The sequence below is a fragment of the Ambystoma mexicanum genome, chromosome 6p, assembly GCF_040938575.1.
Source record: "Ambystoma mexicanum isolate Mex_15411 chromosome 6p, UKY_AmexF1_1, whole genome shotgun sequence".
NCBI lineage: Eukaryota > Metazoa > Chordata > Amphibia > Caudata > Ambystomatidae > Ambystoma > Ambystoma mexicanum.
Genome location: NC_090935.1, coordinates 897002258 through 897024031, shown reverse-complemented (window position 1 = coordinate 897024031; position 21774 = coordinate 897002258). Strand labels below are relative to the sequence as shown.

At 48.3% G+C, this 21774-nt stretch overlaps 1 protein-coding gene across 2 annotated transcripts in view; it reads right to left on the bottom strand.

Moving 5' to 3' along the window:
- The window catches only part of TRIM36 (tripartite motif containing 36), a 1273623-nt gene that overhangs the window by 199898 nt on the left and 1051951 nt on the right, over window positions 1-21774 (bottom strand). For both annotated transcript variants that reach the window (XM_069625519.1, XM_069625520.1), the window contains exon 8: window positions 19839-20129. In XM_069625519.1, the coding sequence (XP_069481620.1) occupies window positions 19839-20129 (291 nt within the window). The remainder of the gene's footprint in view (window positions 1-19838; window positions 20130-21774) is intronic.

The window sequence follows — 21774 nt, the reverse complement described above, 5'->3', positions numbered from 1 at the left end:
CGCAGCTCCAGACGGAAGGCCTACCAACACCGCGACACAGAGCCTGGAAGCTTCAGGACTATCTCCTCACGACATTGCAGACAGCCAGGAGTTGTCGGAAGCCCTCACTAACTACTTCACGGAGAACGTGGGAAAAGGGCCTACAGAGGCTATGGTGTGTGATGCCATGAAGCCAGTGATCCAAGGGGTCGCCATGAACTATTCAGCAGCACACATAGGCACCAGCACCAGCTAAAATCAGAAGAACTGGAAACGGAGGTAGCACAGAAAGAGGCAAACCACAAACGACGCCAATCAACAAGGTCATGGAACGAGCTACGCAAAGCTAAAGTAGCCCTGGAAATTCACCTGGCAGACCGTACAGCCCGAGCGTTGACATACACGAAGCAGTACTATTACCTGAACAGCAACAAAGCCAACCACCTACTCTCGCATAAGCTCAAGAAAATACACACCAGGAACAACATTGCAGTCCTATGGGACCAACGCGGCTCCCCCACACTGCTCTGAGGCCGAAAAGGTGACCATCATGACCGAGCACCATAGGAAGGTAATGTCAGGGAACCCTACGGAAGCGGCAGCACACGCCGCATACCTGAGCACGATCCCAAGGCCACCCTGCCACCCACAGATGGACACCCTGGAAGATCCTATATCCTCGGAGGAGGTGTCTGAAGTGATCTGCTCCATAAAAAAAAAACACAGCTCCTGGGCCAGATGGGCTGCCCGCACCATTTTACAAGAAATACAACCACATACTGGCCCCCCATCTAGCTTCACTTTTCAACTCCTTCCTCGAAATTGGCTCCACCACCCCCTCCATGGAGGAATCGGTCACAGTTCTGATTCCAAAACCAGGCGCAAACCTAGAACTCTGCGAAGTTACTGCCACACAGGCTCGCCGGGCTCTTCCCAGACCTCATTCACCCGGACCAAACGGTTTTCATTCCCGGGCGCAACACCTCAGACAACATCAGGCGCACCTTAAACATCATTGAGACAGCCAATAGAACTGGAGAAGAGCTAGTGGTGGCCACGCTCGATGCACACAAGGCGTTCGACATGCTGGGCTGGGGCTATATGAGGGAGACACTGTCACTACGGAATTGCCCGAAATTCTTGAAATGGACGATGGCCAACAATCAGCACCCCACCACAACCCTGAGGATCAATGGTGCCAGATCCCCAAGAATCGAAATCACTAGAGGCACACACCAAGGCTGCCCCTTGTCGCCTCTTGTCTTCGCCCTGTCAATGGAGCCATGCGCCTCCAGAATCCGGCAGAACCCGGCAATCCTGGGCCTCAAATTCAAGGACGATACCTACAAAGCGGCCCTATACGCCGACGATGTACTGCTAACACTTATACAGCCAAGCACATCCGTCACTGCGCTATGAAGGAGCTAAGCAGCTTCAAGTCAGCATCAGGGTTCTCAATCAACCTCACGAAGTCCACAGCAATGGGCAGTGTTAGGGAGAATTCTCTGTTAAGGCTGATTTCCCAAACCTAGTGAGTCCCCCAGCAGCTTTGCTGGATTTTTGGGGTTTATTTTTTTTCTCCTGCTAAGAGTGAGACTCTTTTTCTCCCACTCTTAGGCATGATTTGAGAATGTCCTTTGACTATGTAATGTGTTTTATGGGCTATGGGGTCTTTTACTCTATAGGGCTTCATGTGTTTTTGGTATGTGTGTTACACAGCACCCTCAGTGCAGTAACACAGGGGTGTCATAGTGACCCCCAAACACAGACTCCATACCCTGGGATTGACTACTGTCTCCCAGGGCCTGTAAAGTCACCATTGGCTTTACTAGTCTCAAATTGTGAACAGAACCAGTACAAACCATCATATTGTGGAAGTACTGGTAGGGGTAATTCGATTGCCCCTGGGTCTGTTTTCCAAGGGGGCACTGTCCAGTCCCCCCTTGTCGAGTTTCTGGCTGGTGGCAGTGGATACCACACAAAATATTCCACCTGAATATTTCCTATGGGATTTTCCCATTCATTTTAAAACGCACCACTTCTTGGTGCAATGTTAAAGATACCGCCGGGTTATTTATTTAATATTTATTCCCCGGTTGGGTCTTTTTGCCAGGACTCGGTTTTAAAATGGCGTTTGTGTTCGCCTCTGAAACTCTAACCCAAGTCGAGCCCTTTGTTCCACTTTTTGGCGGGCTTCTCCACAGAAGCCCTCCAAATGGTGCCACTCTGTCTGGGGTCAACAGGATGTGTGGGAGGGGGATTAGGCACCCTGGACTGAGTTGCCTTGGCAACTCAAGTCGCACTCTTGTGTGATTGGCCCAGCATGTTTGAGTGACTGGAACTTCAGAAGTCGCCACATGACTTAAAGAATCCAAAGAGGGGAGAAGCTGAGCCATCTACAACGACACCACCGGTGGAGCCCTGCTGTACGAACTCACCACTTCCCCGACGACAGAAGATCTTCTTCCAGGAGAGTCTTCTTCCCTTTGAGCTGGTGGGACCAACCAGTTCGCCTTTTTCGCCTTCCTGGATCGTCTCGTGGTCGAATCGTCCGTGCCAAGCAACCCGGCGGCCAGATAGACATGCTTCACCACTACCACGAATAAAAGGGTTGTACCTTTTAACCGGGAAACTCTGCGGCTGGTTTCTTCCCTGGCAGTGCAACGACCTCCAGCTTTCCTCCATGTCGAGATCATCTCTTCACCTGGACGAAGCCCCGACTTGCACCCGCTGCCAGGAACAACTGCCCCCGCTGGAGCTTTCTCACCATTTCAGGTACTGTGTCCTGCCTGGTGTCCCTTGCAACAGACTGTCCAAGGTGTCCCGTAAATCCTTGACTCTCTATCCTTGGGTGACCTCAGACCTGCTAACATTACCTTTCTGACTTGATCCAACCTCTTTAGACTTTTCTGCAAAGACTGAGTGCATTTCCACTGTGTGATCTTGGGCACATTCCGCCTTGCTCCCTCCAAGAGTGGGCCTGGCCTATGAACTTTTTACGCTACAGTAGACCCTGCCTTTCTTGACTTGCTGTGGTTTCTTAAAAGTGTTGGTACTGTGTGTTTTTCCTATTCTGCCTTTTCTCTTCCTTTTTAAACCAATTATTGGAGTGCCATCTACGGTTACGCGCTCACCTCTGTTTTGCTAAATAAGTGGTGTCTTAACCTAGACTTGTCGAATAATTAACTAGGGAGGTGTATATACTTATAGTGACTGTGTTTGAACTTGCTTGACATATTAGTGCCAGTGTATTTTTTACAAGTGTGTTTTTAAATAAATAATTATATACTTTTATACCAAAGCTCTGGTCAGTGTTTGCTTGTGCTACTGTATTTTTAGCCCTATTGTGTATACTCTATATACTGCCTAACTCTTCTTGAGAAGTCTGACTGCTCAGCCACAGCTACCAGGTAAATCTGGGTGGTGCAGACTGCTACCAATTGGGTTTACTGCTTACTCCTGTAGTCTTAAACTTGTTGCAGTGGTCCCTAAGGGAACTGCACAGGTTTCTGCCTAACGGGCATCAACATTCCAAGAGCAGCGTTGGACTCTTTAGCGGCCTGCCTCCCAATCCCATGGGCCAGAGCCCACTTAAATTACCTAGGCGTCTGCCTACCGAAGCTAGCAGAACGCACCTACAAACTAAACCTCCCGCCCCTGCTGAAGGACCTACAGTCGGATATGGCCCGCTGGCAAGATCAGGAAATATCCTGGCTAGGAAGAATCGCAGCACTCAAGATGAACTTGGTCCCTAGACTGCTCTACCACTGTCAAGCCCTCCCGGTAGCAATTCCCAAACAAGCCAAACAGAAACTGCAAGCAAATATGCTAAAATTTATTTGGTAGGGGGATGGTGGGGGGGAGACAAGAAGCCTCGAGCAACCAGGAAAGTCTTAGGAGCCCCGAGTCCGGAGGTCTGGGAGTCCCTGAGGTCGAAAGGTACTGCCTAGGCGCCCAACTCTCGGTGGCATTCATGTGGCAACCTGGCATCAACAAACCCGCTGGCTGAAGCTGGAGGAGGACTGGAGCCAATACCCACTGGGATCCCTCCCACACATCACATGGCCCAAAAATCCCCCCAACGCCGGGCCCCTCTCGACCACCAGGAACACGGTAAGCAGCTGGAAACAGGCGGCAAGGAGGTGGAACTGCAGGAGCATGGTGGGTCCACTCTCTGATCTGGGAGAACCCAGACCTCACCCAAGGGCAGAACGTTTTTTCTAAGTAGAAGGCGGGCGGCCTGCAGGGCGTAGCGGACTTCTACGAAGGAGACTCCCTACTCACCTTCGAGGATTGCAAGAGAAAATTCCAGGTACCGGAAACCGAGAGGTTTCACTACACCCAGCTCCGTCATTGGTTGTCACATGACTCAATGAGAATACATGGGCACAGAGAACTGTCGGCACTGGAGCTCACGCTAACGACAACCCCACCCAGGGGGGAAGATCACCACCCTGTACAGGCTGCTGGACAGGGCAGACCCCGACTCTAAGGAGCCCTACATGACACCGTGGGAGAGAGACCTAGGCAGATAACTAGACAGGACCAGCTGGGAGCGCATCTGGAGAAGAACCCACAAGACCTCTAAATGCGTAACAAACAAAGAGGGAGCCATTAAGGTCTGTTAAAGGTTGTACATAACACCAGAAATCCTTCACAAATGCAACCCCGCTATCCCGCCACACTGTTGGAGGGGCTGCACGGACACAGGAACGTTGTTCCACCTCCTCTGGGAATGCCCGAAGGCAGAGAAGTTCTGGAGGGAGGTTCTGGAGCAAATCCGACAGATCACAGGCCTATCAATACCGTGGGACCCTGGGATTGTCCTACTGGGAGACACGGGAGAAGGACAGTTCCCGATGACCGGCAACCTGGTGGACCGCTGCACACACCTACTGACCGCAGCCAAGATTTCAATCGCCAAGCTGTGGAAACTTCAGGAAGGTCCAGCAATCCCCGTGTGGTGGGTCAAATGTTGGGACATCGCCGCAGCCGAGAAAATTACTGCCATCCGCCTGGGCAACCAAAACAAGTTCCACAGCACCTGGGGCCCATTCCTGGACTTTGTGGAAAGATTCCCTGGAGTGGCCAGACAACCTCCAGCGCTCCGCTGGCTAAATAAAATGGACTAACATCCTAGCGGCCCCCTGGACTGGCGCACATGGCTGCCTATCCTGTCGCAAACACAGCACCCATTACCCTGTAACTTCGATCTGAGACTGACGCGACCCCTCCCCCGGACCACCCCGGAACTCACCCCCAATTCTTTTCTCCCCTTTCGTTTGGTCTTTTTGTTCTTTTTACCTCAGTTGAGACATGTTTTCTTTTTCTTGTTTACTATGTTTCACTCAAAAGCATGCCACACAGAATAATGAAGCCTCTGTTGTTTATAAATGCCAATAAAATGTTACATTGAAAAAAAGAAATTGGAACTAATTGTATTCAACATGTACATCTGTGTACTGGTATAATGAACATAGTTACACCTACCAAGATATTGAATACAAAAAGATATAGCTTGCCTTATCACCAATGACATGACATATCACAACACAGATGTTACACATTGTAAACAGAAGGCGCATGGCAATGGCAATCAATCAAGATTGCTCAAAAAGATAATGATGACCAATAGTCGTACTTCTTTTGAGCCATAGGTTTGCCCTCCAAATTCTTCCCACATTCTTGTATTCAAGCCTTGAAAAGATACGATAGCCCGATATATTATTATCATCTTTGTTCGCAATTTTATGTGCATCACAGAACAGTAACAGCAGAATATGTAAAGGAAACATTGATACAAGGAATGTATGTACCAAAGGCACATGTATCATGGTATATTTAACATATGCACATTTAGCAAGACATTTCACAATAAAGATATAGATTTCTTGGAGTGATATTGGCCATTTTTATTATTAGTAGTCATATCTTATTAGCAGAGAGTAGGGGTCATCAGAGCAAAATCTGATGGCTAGGAAAGTTAAAAACTGCCGGTTTATGCTAAATAATATCACTGAAGACCTTAATAATGTATTTTATAATAAGATGGCATGAGCAGAGTACAGAGGGTGTGAAGATTATTTTTTTCTATCTAAACTGGCACATTTTAATGACCATCTTAGGGTTTAGTGAAGCCTGGGCTAGGTATGCCAAGGTCCCTTGGAGACATGAGAGATATGCTTGGTCTTTATTGTGCCCCCTTTGCAAACGTTTTAATAAAACCCCTTGAACTGTTTGAGAGTTGCTATGTTCTTGAGGCCATCTGTGACAGTAGGATCTCTCTTTGAGCGTTTTCTTCCACAATGTCGGTCAGATTAAACTGATCCTATGGTCTGGATGGTGCTGACAAGCCCATAGTCTCCACTACCTTGGCCATTAGGCACTGTAAGGAAGCCTGTGGTTTTCATAGTCTGTGTTGTTAACATGTGCCACTCCGAAGTAGTGTCCAATCTACGGTGCTCCTGCAAGGAGGAGGGCCGGCCCAACAGCTCCTCACCTCCTACATAAAAGTCTTCAGGGCAATCCTTCCATTCCCTAGGGCATAGTGGTTCCTGCCCAAAAAGGGATACGATTCCTCTCTTCATCAAAACGTTTTCCCCATCTTTGACATCAATAGGGATCGGAGCATGCTCTCAACAGAGTCAGCGTTGTCGAGGAACGAGCAGGTGCGGGTCGCTTGATATCAGAGAGGCTTGGTACTGTAATGGGTCTTCACCAGATGGAACCCGGTCAAAGGCCATTGGGGCTGCCAACCCCTTGCCAAAGAGATCTAGCATCTTTAGACTAAATGCCTCCAACTCCTTTGGGGTAAAGGATTGGTTGGGAAGGGTATCTGTGGTGCGGTCTCATCCGAGGCCTTCCTGGAGCAGTGACTTCTTTGAAGACAAATGGTTTGAGAGGGCCTCTTGGTGATTGGGACCTCTTGCGGGGTCCCTTCTCCTTTCGGGCAGGGAACCAGTCTTCTGTCTTCCATTCTGCATCCAGTGACCTCAAACAGGTCCTTCTGATGTCCTTTTCCTTGAGGAAAAAGGTAAATAACTTTGTGGCACGCTCCCGGAGGGTCTTCATTGCATGACATGACCACTCACAGTCCCGGGGGTGTTCCTCGCACAAACAGTAAAGGCATGTCAAGTGGGGGTCAGAGACGGGCATCCGACACATGCAGTCCATGAAGGGTTTGAAGCCTGACGCCTTTGCAGGATTCAACATGGCGCAAAAGAAACTTCGACAACAAAACAGAGTTCCTGATGCAAGCAGAGTGTGCTGATAACCGTAACAGAGGTCATGGGGTGGCACCTAAATATATACTGGTTTTCAATGCAGGATATGTAGGGGCTTCCAGCGAAGCCACGTTACACCCCCCTCCTGATGGCAGAAAGATTTCCAAATAGCAGCTGCCCTGGGGGTATGGAATATCAGAGAGGAATCCGAGCAAGGAATCCATTAGAAATAAAATGTATGTGGAATACGATGGAGGAGGGGGGGAGATATGGGCTATGTGTAATGGATAGATTCTTTGGGAACCATTTAAATCAATTTACAAACTTTATAGATTTTGGTATTTGTTTGTAACATATAAACTTGCTATAATTCGTAGGTACTTTATAGCGGTTATCTTTGCAACTGGACGAAAAACATCTATCTTAAAAAATAAAAATAACACACGTATTAGGAAAGTGGCAGATTTATGAACTGATTTGAGAAATTATTTCATGGCCCTTGAATAAACTAGGATCATTTAAGTTGATGTGTTCAAATTACGACAAAGGTTTTCATTTGTTAATATACCAAAACTGGGGACAGTTCAAGATGGTCGCTGACTTGTAACAAATACCCAGTTACATCCAGTCATCATTACGCAGGTCTGGTAACATCAAGTCAACGTACAAGTGGGTTTACAAAATGCAATGTTACATATATAAAAGAATACACTCCTAATTAGTTAAGCTACTCAAATGTTAATGAATTTTACATGGCTAAGAATGAAGGGAATCCAAGGTGAAGAACATTGTATTGAGAGGATCTGAGCCCGGCTGAGGGGGATCTGAGGTGAATAGTGAAACGCCGAATAAATTGAGTACTTGTGAAAATCTGAAAGAGGAAAATAACCTAGTGTTTATTTTTTGCATCAGGCCCTCTGAATGAAGAGACTAAGACAAATAGACTTGGGTACAGAAGGCCCTGTTGCTAATGATTGAACAGTATTCTTGTGCTAGAGAAGCCAGAGACTGTGGTAAGCTCGAGTGTACCGCCTTATCCTGTACTGAAAACGCAGGGAGGAGAGGCCAACAGCCTGAACACCCTGACATATTGTGTGGCTGCCCTTTCATTCATGTATACTTTATATTTTCTTATTTGTTGTATTAATAAGTTTACATGGAGTGGCTCCACACTACCTTTCTAAACTAGCCTCTTTCTACTCTCCTACTTGTTCTGTGAGATCAGAACCCCAATTTCTTTTATCTGTCCCCCGTTCCACATGTGCCCAATCCTGCTTTTGTGCATTCTAGAATCAACTTTAACTCTTAATTACATCACCTTCTTCTCTTCCACTTTTTTGCTTGTCTGAAACACTATCACCTCTCTGTTCACTCAAATTATTATCCTCCTAGTTGTACCATATAATGGTAGTCAAGTGCTTTGGCGAGCGCACTATGAAAATCTAATAAAATACAAAGTTATGGCCAGACGTGGATGCAGAGCTTCCTGTGCCTAGAGTGCCAAGCTACACCTCACGGTTGATGCCAAAATGTATCTATATGTGCTTGGAGCTACATGTGGAAGGGATGGGACCTAGTAGTTTGGGCTTATGGGGTGGGGCAAGCCTAATTTGTAATGTCCTTAATAAATCATGAAGCATGATGAGAACTGATTAAATGAAAGGCTGTCCAGAGGCTGCTAGTGATTTGTATAAATGTAAAGCATTTCATCCAACTTGATTCAGTTTTTCAGATCACACTATACTTGGCAGAGCATGGCCCGCTTCAAAATATGTTTGCATAGCGCAGAATCACCAGATACTGTGCTATGTATTGTGGTGAAAACATCGTACCATGCTCCCTCGAGCAAAGTACGATTGAGAAACTGCCAAGATAAGCATAACAAATCGTATGAGAGCTACTGGCCCAGCTTAAATCCAGAGAGTGACATGGTGGGCTGCGAGCAAGGGTTTGAGAGGGCAAATTGGGTCCTTAGGAAAGGGACAGAGAGCAGTGAGGAGTCACTCTGAAAGCCTACGAGCAGCGCGGAGGGTAGGTGACAACAACAAGACAAGGCAGAATGGAGAAGGGTCTGTGGAGGACCCCACGCACAGTTTGGGCCTAACACTGTAGGGAAAGGGGGCCATGCCTAAATGGCCACATGAAAGGACATGCCCTAGAGGAGCTCCCGCTGATCCGACATCAATCCTTAAGAAGAAACAAAGTTTCCAGGAAACAATGCATGCCGGCAGCATACCCATGGATGTAGGAATGGCTGGTGCATATATCGAGCGCTGAGAGGGACCGATCAGCAGAAGGACATGGAAGCTACAGCCACCGAAAAGAAGCAGGGTGCCGGTGACCTGAAGGCTGGCAAGATGGCGGACAGAGGACAAAGGGCAGTAAACTGAACGCGGTGCCGCGGCCGCAACATAAGCTGGTGCGGCTGAGATTAAGCTCGCTGTGAAGTTAGGTTACTTGTGAAGCCCAGCCCATGAGCAGAACTAAGGACCCGGCCGGAGGGGTCCTGCTGGACCGAGGGGCGGGCACCGAGGCCCGCAACGAGTACAGGGGTGGCGAGAGATCTTGCCATCACCAATCGCCAGACACTGCGTAGAGCCGGAGCGGATCGCCCCTGGCGGTGCTGCTGCCACCGAGTACGGGACGGCAGGGCAGCTGGCGCTGTGCGCTCTGGGCTTCGCGGCTGGATCCCAGAGCGGAGGCCCCTGCAGTGTTGGGGCCTGAAGGGGGGGCTGGACAAGGAGACGCCGGCCCTCACAGAGTTCCGGATCACCAGTGAGATGGTGCCGGAATCTTTCCTGCACGGCGGCAAAGGGACCCACATGAGCTAGATCCAGCGGATGCTCAGTGTGGCCGAGCTGCGACCCATCGCACCTGGGAACGTCACAAGAAGGCCTGAATCGGAGATCTCTCCGGACACTTGGGGATCCGCTAGAAGACCGGAGTGCCCCGAAGGTGGCGCCCAGTTGGTCTTCCGTGGAGCACTTGCCAAGAACGCTGGAACGCACACCCAGCCCTGGAACATGGGGGTGGGCACAAGCCCCCAATATAGTGCGGCACCCGCAGCAACTGAGCGGTTGCCGAAGTAACGTACAGGCCGAGGAGAGGAATCCGGAGTGCCTAGTCCTGGGGACAGAAAGGGAATGCACTGGGGCCAGAGACATTTACCAGGTGCCAGGGCCCCACACTAATAAACACGGAAGAGAAAGGAATCAGCGGGCCGCCTGAACAAGGTCCCGGTGCCGAAAGACCCTGTTGGCCATAGAACGGGGCAGACCAGCACAATTCGCTCCAGGGCATACGCCGCACACGAGAAAGCATGCAGAAGAGGGGCCTGATGGATGCGCTAAAGACACCACTGTTGGTCAAGGAGCCGTGCGGGAGCGTGTGGAGCTAGCGGACACGCCCAACCACCAGTGTCAGAGAGCTACAGTGCATGCATGTGTAAGTGGACTGAGCCAAGCCTGGTACGTGGTAGGACACAGCCCATTCCAGGAGTATAACAGGCAGTCGGTACATATCTCCGACGCGGTCGAATTGGGCCCAAACACCATGAACCGTCTAACACTGCGCGGGCCCTCAGACAAGAGGCTGTTGAGTTGGCCCACACCTTGCCGGTACAGCACGATGTCTAACAAGACCGTAAGATTGAAGAGCAAGCAGCCCACGTGGGATGACTATGCTAAGACATCACCGGGGGCAGAAGGAGCCAGGAGTAAAGATAAAACTACTGCCAGAAGTGCAGAGGCACCGGGCACGATCCAGGAGGTGCTCGCCGCGATTGCGGACCTGAAAGTTGCCTGGGAAACTAAATTGGGACTGGCCATGAACAAACTGAAGGTGGCACTTGATCTTAAGGTTGGGGCGGTCCAGGAAGAGGTAAACCTACTTAGACAAGATGTTAGGACATTGGCGGAGCGCACCGGAGACTTAGAAAAAGAGATGGCCCCGAGCACAACAGATTGCGCCGCCCGTAAATCGGAACTTCATGCCCTTGGTGCAGCGAGTGGGCAACCTAGAAAGCAGGGCGGAGGAAGCAGAAGGATGCGCTCGACGGAATAATATCCGTATCACAGGACTGCCGGAGGGGACTGAAGGGCCCGACCCAACGGAATACGTTGAAACGATGTTACTGAAGGAAATACCCCAGAGGACGCCATATGGTGGCTGGACACGAAGAGCTGCCCCCAGGAATCGGGATCCAGATGGGTGTTGAAGAAGATAAGTAATAGGCGGCTGTGGCACCCAGGGTGACATAGTGCAAGACACTGGGACTGGAATATAGTATCAGAGGAGGCTTACATGGAATGTGCTGTTCGGGATGTACATGCTTGCATGATCCGTTTGAACTGAATAACCTTAATCACATAAGCGGGAGCTCCTGGGAGGCAAACCTTGTACCCCCATAGCGTTAAGCTTAGTTAGGTCACTGGTAGTCCGGTGACACCCTGCTGGGTTCTTGTCCTCAGGTATTCCGAGGTAAGACTAAACACGGGTGGGCCTGAGATCCAGGGATGAAGCTGGGCATTTGTTGGGGCTGGGTGAGCAGGGGGTAAGGGGGAGGGAAAGTGTGGTGTGCAGTGGGTTGTAGTTGGGGAGGGGAGGTTGTTGGGGTTGGGTGGGAAGTGAGCCAAACTCCGTTATCGGGTGCAAAATGGGAAACTGAGAGGAGAGGCAGGACATCAAGTCAATGGTGTCGGTGGGGACCTGGAACATGCGGGGCCTCAATAGTTACCTAAAACGTAAGAAAGTAATGATATATCTGAGGAGGATGAGGATCGATATAGCTTTATTACAGGAAACCCACCTCACCAAAGAGAAACTGGAGGTGGTTAAGAGAAAATGGAAGGGGTGTGTCACGGGTGCCACATACTCAGCGTATGCACAGGGGTTTGCCATATGGGTGGCACCGCATGTGCCGTTTCAGCTGCTCCGGTCGACAATAGATCCAGAAGGTAGAATGGTGGTGGCGGGGGGGGGGGGGGGAGGGCTCCTGGAGAGCCGAGAAGTGAACATTACTAATTTATATGCCCCTAACCAAGACACAGCGGCTTACTTTAGGTCTTTGTATAGTAAAATCAGCCCCCCGCTAGGCGGTGCTATACTGTGGGGAGGTGATTTCAATTGCACCCTGAACCCCAGGATGGATAGGTCCGATAGTAAGCCAGAAAAACCCACTCCTGCAGCCAAAGCGTTGAGGACATTGTTGATAGACTTCAAACTGGAGGATGTGTGGAGGCGGTTGCACCCAACAGACAGGCAAGATTCACATTACGCATCGCCGCATGACCTGCACACCAGGCTGGATTATGTGTTCGCTGCCGCTGAGATAGTGGGAGTAATGGTGGGAGCAGAATATAAAGTCTGGGTGCTTTCGGACCATTCCCCTTTGGTCCTAGAGTGGCGATGCCATCCCCCTAGGGCACGTATCCCGACGTGGAGGCTCAGAGCGGAGGCCCTACAGGACCCGGGATTCCGAGAGGATCCAAGGGAGGCCATCACGGAATACTTCAACATTAATACTGGCAGCGTGCAATCAGTGGGAACAGTATTGGAGGCATTCAAGGTGGTGGTGCGTGGGGCAGCTATATCAAAATCCAGGGGGCTCCAAGGGGGTATAGAACGGGAGTTGCAGGAAACGGAAAGGAAGCTAGAGGAATTGATAAGGGGGGGGGGGGGGACTACCTGGGAAGATCGTACAACGATAAGGGAGCTGTAGGACGCTAGCGGTGAGCTCTGGGATAGGCTATGTAAGCTGAATTATAAGAAATACGTAGAAAGGGAGCATGTGGGTGGAGACAAGCCGGGCAGACTGCTGGCCTGGTTGTATAAAAATGAGACACCCCAACCAGTGATTAGAGAAGTCAGGTGAGAGGAGGGCCAGATCCGAGATACACAAGAGGGGGTGAACAAAGAGTTCCTTACATATTATAAACGCTTGTATGAGGACGCGGGCGGAGATATGGGCCAAGAAATCCAGGAAACACTAGAAGACATAGGTCTGCCCACTTAAGACGACTTGGAACAAGCAGACTTAGATGCCCCAATCACCTCGGACGAACTGGAGACAGTGATCCAACACCTGCTCACGTGCAAAGCGCCTGGGTCGGATGGATTACCCAGCAAATTTTATAAGGCTTACAAGCAAGAGCTGCTCCAGCCGCTGCTGGCCATGTTTAATGAGGCTTATGAACGGGGAGGGTTGCCAGAGTCTCTGCGAGAAGCAGTGATTATCCCGCTCTTGAAACCGGGTAAGCCGGATGCGGACTGTGGGTCCTACAGGCCCTTAACAATGCTCAACCAAGATAGCAAAATACTCACAGCGGTGCTCGCCAACAGGCTCAAGCGAGTGATTGGCAGACTGATACACCCGGACCAAACAGGCTACGTCCCCGGCAGAAACATCACTGACAACCATAGATGGTTACATCATATTATCGACCAAACAGAGAAAGACCTGGGTGAGTTGGCCATTGTGTTGTTGGACGCGGTCAAGGCCTTCGATTCAGTGAGGTGGCCATGGTTGATGGCGACCCTGAAAGGGTACGGGATGGGGCCGGGGTACATAAAATGGGTCAAGATGCTATACAGCGCCCCGATCGCAAGGGTTAAAACAGGCACCATAATCTCAGATAAATGGCGACTTAGCAGGGGGATGTCCATGGTCGCCCATGTTATATATTCTTGCATTGGAGCCGTTGGCAGTCTGCCATAGGCAACAATACGGAGAGGTGGGGATTCGTACGGCAGGAGGCACGCACTTGATATCATTGTATGCCGATGACATGCTCCTCTACCTGCGCTTCCCGGAAGAAAACTTGCAATATGTCCTGGAGGTGATGGAGCGCTACGCCACCCTCTCGGGCAGATCGGTGAACCCAGGGAAGTCCAGCGTGTTCCCCTTGGGGAGATACAGGGGCATTCCACCAGAGAAACTGCCCATTTTGCAGATACCCTGGCAGACCGAGACGTTTCGATACCTAGGCATAAATGTGTACCACAGGATAGAGGCAGAGCATAAACACAACACGGAGAAAGCGGTCGAAGGTATCAAAAACAGCATGGTGTTTTGGTCTAAATTGCCCTTAGCCATGATGGGAAGAGCAGCTTTGCTCAAGATGGTTGTTTTGCCTAGACTGCTACACTTTTTTGTAAATGTTCCATACTTGATCCCTAAATGTTTTTTTGTCAGACTTCATGGCCTGTGCAGGAGCTTCATATGGCACGATTCTAGGAACAGGGTGGCCCTTTGGAAATTAGAAAATTCGTGTGACAAGGGGGGTATAAACCTGCCGAATTTTGAATTGTACTATCTGGCAGGACAGCTACTATATGTGGCTAGGTGGTTGTCTGAAGATGAATCGGCGGAAGCCAGCCTTTTGCAGGGTGACCCTGCCCCCTACTTCCTTAGAAAGACAGTGTGGTTACCTAAAACGAAAATGTTGGGATGGGGAGATTGCTGGTGCTGGGCTGGGAGGTCTGGCGTAGAGCATGGCGAACTGTGGGTGCCCCGGACCCGCTTTCTCAACAGGTCCCATTGGTGGCGTTATGCGGGGGAGACTCCCAACTGATTAAAGGGGTCCGCAGATACTGGGAACCGGTGGGCCTGGCCACCCTGGGTGACATATGGCAGGAGGGGGAGGCATTAGGTTTCCAGAGACTAATGGAGGAGACTGGGGTGCATAAAGGCCAATATATTACTTATTCTAGAATTATGAAACGGGTGAGGGAAAGGTGGCCCGAAACAGTACTCGCAGAACAACCTGAGGCCACCATAGAAATGATGTATGATGTCTCGGAGGGCGGGCACGAAATATCTAGGATATACAAGTTGCTGAGTACGAAGGCGGGGAAGGAGTTGCTTCAACTAAGGCATTACTGGGAGGAAGAGGTGGGAGAACCCATGACAGACGGACAATGGGACAGGGCACAAAGGTACCATAAGAAGGTGTCCCGGAATGCGAGACTTCAGCAGATCCAGCTATATGTCACCCACAGGGCATATTTGACCCCCAGCAGAATAGCTAGGTTCGATGGCTTGGCTGTACAGAAATGTCCCAGGTGCGGGGAGGAGGAGGCTGGGTTACTGCACATGTTCTGGGCTTGTCCGTAAGTGAACAGATTTTGGATAGAACTGGAAACAAGATTGGCTAGCAGTGGGGTGGTGCTTGACGTTGGATCTGCTTGGGCATGCATGCTTGGGAGCTTTCCCAGACCACGTAACCTAAAGCATATTAGCAAGATGAAGGACCTGGCTTATTTCTTGGCCAAGCGCAGAATTGCAATGTGCTGGAAAGCGGCCCACAGGCCTAGATTGGAGATGTGGTGGGCAGACCTCCTGAAATGGGCAGAGGCAGGAGGCTGGGTTACTGCACATGTTCTGGGCTTGTCCGTAAGTGAACAGATTTTGGATAGAACTGGAAACAAGATTGGCTAGCAGTGGGGTGGTGCTTGAAGTTGGATCTGCTTGGGCATGCATGCTTGGGAGCTTTCCCAGACCACGTAACCTAAAGCATATTAGCAAGATGAAGGACCTGGCTTATTTCTTGGCCAAGCGCAGAATTGCAATGTGCTGGAAAGCGGCCCACAGGCCTAGATTGGAGATGTGGTGGGCAGACCTCCTGAAATGGGCAGAGGCAGAAACTGCGGCCTGGTACGAAGCAGTCACTAGAGGTGGGGAGGAGGAGGTGGGTCCCCTGATAGCCTGGAGGCAAATGGTGACTTCAATGGTAAACCCCCACCAGGCCGACCACGAAGCAGATGACTTGCATGAGATGATAACAGAGACACCTGAAGAGGCTCAGGTGGATGACATGGATACAATGGCTCAAGTTAATGGGGAGGGATGGAGGGGGGGGCAGAAGAGAGCATTTTATAATGTAACGTTTAACCGTGATCGCTAATGACCTAATTGGTTGTAATGTTTGGAGTGTTTGTTGAAAAAAAAAAAATTATTCAAAAAAAAAAAAAAAAAAAAAAACCCTGTAGGGAACCATTTTCAAAATACCAAAGCACATGTTTAAGCCAGAGACATATAGTTTGGGTGTTGCATTCTGAAATACTGAAGCATGTGAGAACGATTGTGACCTCTAATGCTGCATTCTAGTGTCTTTTTGAGACTAAAGAGACAAATGTCTGGGTGAAAGAAAGGGATAAAAGGATACAATATTGGATCTGGGAAATGAAAGGAATATCCAAACTACTAGAAGAGTGTTTCGTGACCAAGAACACCATTCTTACAATCCCAACAAAGAAAGAGTAAAGTTGAATAAAAAATTCTTGAGAAGCGAAACAACCAGTTTTTGTTTCTTTCACTGTTTTGCAACTCATTCTATTGCCAGATTACAATATATCCATTTAGCAGAGCCAGATTCGAATATGACCAATCAGCAAAGCAGTGTACAGTTGCCATCCCATCATCATCAGCTCTTCCATTTTGCTGCAGGGAGATGTGTAAGGAAGGCATGGTATCAACAGTAAGTCAGACACAACTGACCACAGTTCAAGGCTGTTTATTGAAATTAAAAAGTGATTTAAAAACGCCTATCTAATTCTAAAACTACAGATGGGAGCAAGCTACGACCATCAAATAATAATGCAATCCTAGTGGTGTCTTGGCAAAATAAAAGGGCCTATACTAATTAACCTATTGCCAATCCTTACCTCTAAATACAAATAGTGTGCAAAACAATGTCACGAAAAAGAAAGAAGTGTTCACAAAATAATATATGTCAGGGTGTTCAGGCCGATGGCCTCCCTTCCCCACGTGTTCAGTACTGGATAAGGCGGTACACCCGAGCTTAGCACAGTCTCTGGCTTTTCTAGCACAAGGATACAGTTCAATCATTAGCAGCAGGGCCTTCTGTACCCAAGTCTCTTTGTCTTACAAAGTCTCTTCATTCAGAGGGCCTGATGCAAAAAATAAACAATAAGTTATTTTCCTCTTTCAGATTTTCACAAGTACTCAATTTCTTCGGCGATTCACTATTCACCTCGGATCCCCCTCAGCAGGGCTCAGATCCTCTCAATACAATGTTCTTCACCTTGGATCCCCCTCATCTGGGCTCAGATCCTTTTCTTATTACAATACTTTCAATCTCGGGTGACTCTGTTCACCCGGGATCCCCCTCAGTCGGGCTCAGATCTGGGATCCCCCTCAGTCGGGCTCAGATCAACTTCATATACTTTTCATCAATTATCGAAGACTTTTGAATGTGCACAGGGTTTTTTGCTTGACCCGTTGCAGGACCACTTTGATTTTACAATTCTTTATTTATTTTTTACAATATCTACCTTTCAGCTGGATACCTAACAGACTTTTGAATGAGCACACACGTGTGCTTCTACGGTATTGTATCTTGGCTTCAAAGTTCATTCCCTGCTCTGCTGTTTAATTTGTGTCGCTTACCACATACGCTTTATACACTGTTCTCCTCAGTTTTCACTATACAATGTTGCCACTTGCAAACTTGGCTTCAACACAGACCAGTCTGGTATCAGTCCATCGGTTGTGCTGACTTCACTGGTGCTCCTTCGTCGTAGGAGCCAAGGACAGTACCACCGCTGCAAACTATTCCCCCCCGCTTTGACTAACGACGCGGGAGAGCCCTGGGTACCTCGACACACAATGCAGGATTCTTCTGCCTTGATTCCTGGTCTTACATTTCCTATTCTCGAAGGTTCATGAAAGTAACAGTCTTTCGTTGAAAAGGTCAAGGGCACTTCCCTCCTTGAAATCCTCCTCAGTTTTGCCATCTTTCGCCTTGTATTAAACTGCCATCTTGGAGCACGAAAGCAGACTCTGAGCAAGGCAAAGCACATGAGGTTGCAGCAGTTCCGCCTTTTATCCTTGTGGGAAGTGTGATGAAGTCAGGTGTGTGTAATGATCAGTAATTGCCTGACCATTGCATTGGGACATGTCAGGTATACGGCTCAGGTATTAGTCTGTTTTCTGTCAGTGAGCTGTCCGTGAGAAAGTGCTTGTGTTGGAAAAGGGGAGGGGGTTGAGTTCCTAAGAATCCTACCTGGTAGGATGGGGTACAGGTGTTACAGGGAAGGAGATACCGTGTCTCGCCATCTGGTGTCCCACTTCCAATCCCCAAAGACCCCTCACCCAGGTGATCCTCCCGGCACTGGTCCACCCCAAGAAATGGATCCAAAAGGGATGGCCATGTCCTGGCCACCTGGATGACAGATCCCTGGAGACTAGCAGGTGAGACACCTTAAGGTTTCTCACAGATGGGAGGACTTCTTTCCTGTAAGTGATGATTTGAAGCTATGGCCTGGGAAATGGCAGCACAGGGGACCCTGTCACCACCTGACAAATCTTTGCACCAGCTCCACATTTGAAAAAGATGCAGGGAAATGCAAGGTGTGGTGAAAACTCTGCCCTCTCCCTCTTGCCAGCTATTAGGCAGGTTTGGAGTCTGACCTGGACATGCTCAACGGTGGACTTGAACATCACTGTCGAGTTATTTAGAGATTTCCCCCTCTGGTTTTCTTACCCATGGCATTGGCCGAGGCACAAGGCCAGAGCCATACGCACAGTGCCGACCTGGTGTGCATTAGCCAGGATTGTGGGCAAAAAGGGACAATGTGGGTCTGAGAGTCAGCGATCTTTATTGCAGGCACAATGACAAGTCTGCTACACTCCCCTGACTCTGCCTGCTTAATTGGTCATGCTACACTGAAAGTGAGAGTTGGAAAAGCGGTGTCAACAGTGGGAGAGCAGAGGTGCTAGAGCAAGGTGTTGCTGCACTCCTTTCCTGCCTAACCAGACCTGTTGTCTTTAAATGGAGAGGGAGGCCAGGCAAGCAGAACTGCAGTGATCCTATGTATCCTTCTCACTTCCATAGGCTTTTCTGAAGGCACAATAGAGTACCACAGGTCTTGGGAATTGCGAGGGTGTAGAAGGAGGAAACTGACAAGGAAGGGCCATGGCGTGGGCTATACACGTACTAAATTAAGAAACCTATATATTCCTACTTCGAAGGCGCTTACCCTGCGTCAACCTAGGGAAACTTAACATCCGTCAAAAGTCAATATTCTGAGTCCTCCGTCAGAAACATACTGATCTAACCCCGACACTATAAACTTAACTCTTTAAGTAGGTGAAGTTTGTATCTCCTACACCAGGAGAATGCCTCCCTTCTCCTGGTGTGTTGCTCCCAACTTATATTAAAAGTAAGTTCTTCAATGTTCCATCATAAGGGACCAGGGGAATGATTCCTTTCACCGGATCGTGCTACAAAGGTTCTCCACAATGGTCTTCAAGCACTCTTGCAGAAAGCTTGGATTAGTCTCTTTAGCTCCTTGCAGGAAGTGGAAAAACTCAAAGCCTTAGCTGGCTTGCATTTATCACTTTGATGAGGGAGATGGCTCCTGTTACACTCAGCTTGAGCAGTGGTATTAGCTGTACCACCTTGTTCTCATCTTGTGTCCCAAACGGTCTGTTGGGATGTTTCAGCTTTCCGTAAGACATTAATATTACACACATACACACAAAACCCCTCCTTTTCAATAACAGTGACAGCAGGCGCTATATTTCAATGGATCTACAAAATCCACAACAGGCACAAACTAGAAAACCTTCCCTATACCACATTACAGCGAGTGATAAATTATGTTTTACAGTACCTGGTGCTGGAGGAGTGTGGAAGATCACTTCTTTGCTATAAAGACTACCAACAGAATCTTTAAACCCACGAACTCTGAAGGAATAAGTACTGTTGACTTCAAGATCAGGCACAACTTTGCTGGTACCGAGGACATCAATCTCTTCCCAACCGACATCTTCATCTTTACTGTGCCTCCTGTGTTCCAGGGCGTAACTGTCTGCTGTAAGTATTTGATCAGGCTGGTGCCAACAAATAAGTGCCTCATTGTAGATCCTGCTTTGTTTTTCATTGATCTTGGGCACATCTACAGCTGTAATGCAAAATGCAGTCAAATTAAATATTTCAAACATATGGTGTTAGTAGGCAACAGGTCCCTAACATCTCAAAGGTATGGCTAATTCTTTAATATATGTCAGAGTTCAGATAAAACACTAAATGCCATACTATAAATATAAAAGCAAATTGGTACGATGATCAAACGCATTGCGCAGTGAATCAGGAAAAGCACTATTTGAAAGACCATTGGCAAAAGTATGCTTCAAGTGCCGGAAAAGTGCACAGGTGCAGATTTACAGTAGACATTCCGTTACTACGTTAATGATACCCCGTTGCATGCTGCGCTGCAGCAAAAAAGGATGCGCAACATCTGAGGAAAGGAAGCTCACACATTACATTCCAGAAGAGGTGCAATGGAAAGTACAATTTCTCTTATGTACAGTTAATGCCTCCATGCAAATGTTTCCCTCTATTTGAATGTGCTGAAAGAGGTGGTCTCTTGGCGAATGTATAATTACAGAAACGGCCAGAGAACTTCTTATACAACACCTAACTGTGTAGGTGCGCCCAAAAAAATGCAAACAATTTCACAAAATTGCCAGTTTTTCAATTTGATTTATTGCAACCAATATGATAGTTAAAGCAATAACATTTAAACTCCAATAGCATAATCCCAATTGCTAATTACATCATTGCTGCAAAAAAAGAACCGTTTTTTCCAAATGTATGAAAGTCTTAGAGGGAGAAAAACATAATACGTGGATGGTGGAAGTGCAATACTGCAATCACCCAAAACCCCTGCTCCTCACCCTCTAGTTTACATGAGCAACAGGTCATATCAGTGATGATTTTTAGCATTTATAATTTGGCTATGCAAGCTTTGCTCACAGTTTTTTACTTTTCCCAATTACCGCTTTGTTCACAGTTATGCTAGTTCCAGCCTCAATCTATTGCATTAAAAAGGTTGCGACTCAAGTCTCTCTGGAAAAAAAAAAAATCACATTTATTTTTGTTATTCATTTCTAATGGTGTCCAAGTGTATCCAAGTGATGTCTTTTTTATTACTTCCATTCAACAGTTTATCTGCTTAATCACCAAAATGTCTCAAACCTTTTTTTCAAATGTATTTTATTAGTGAATTAGCACAAGTAAAATAGACTTAAACAATGTTTTCGCATTTTATAAGATTCACAATGCAGATTTTTTGTACCCCCCCAACAACTTTTAATTTTCCCTCCCCTCCACCCACTACCCCCCAAATCACCTCTCCATTCTTGCACAGCCCCAAGGTGGCCACATCGGTTGTCTCATTGAAGCCTGCTTTCCAAGCTCCTTCAATAATTTGTTCCACCGCCTGATTAGAGTCTTTCTTCCATATTCACTTGTGGTTTCTACATTATCCCTCCAGGGTCTGGGTTGAGGCTTGTTGGCATTGTTCGTTCCCTCTTCCCCCTGTCCCCGGCTCAAGCCGCCTCTATTCACCACTGCCCTCCACGAGTTATGTCCATTGGGTTTAGTTTATTCTCTCCCTGCGAGGCCCTCTGTAGTCCCTGGGTCCCCCCTCCTAGCATCCAAGTGTGGCCTCTCCGGGTCGTACTTCTTGTGGAAGGCTGCCCACTCCATTTCCCTTGATGGGGTCAGATCATGTATTTGTCTAGTCAGCTGTTCCATTCTATACA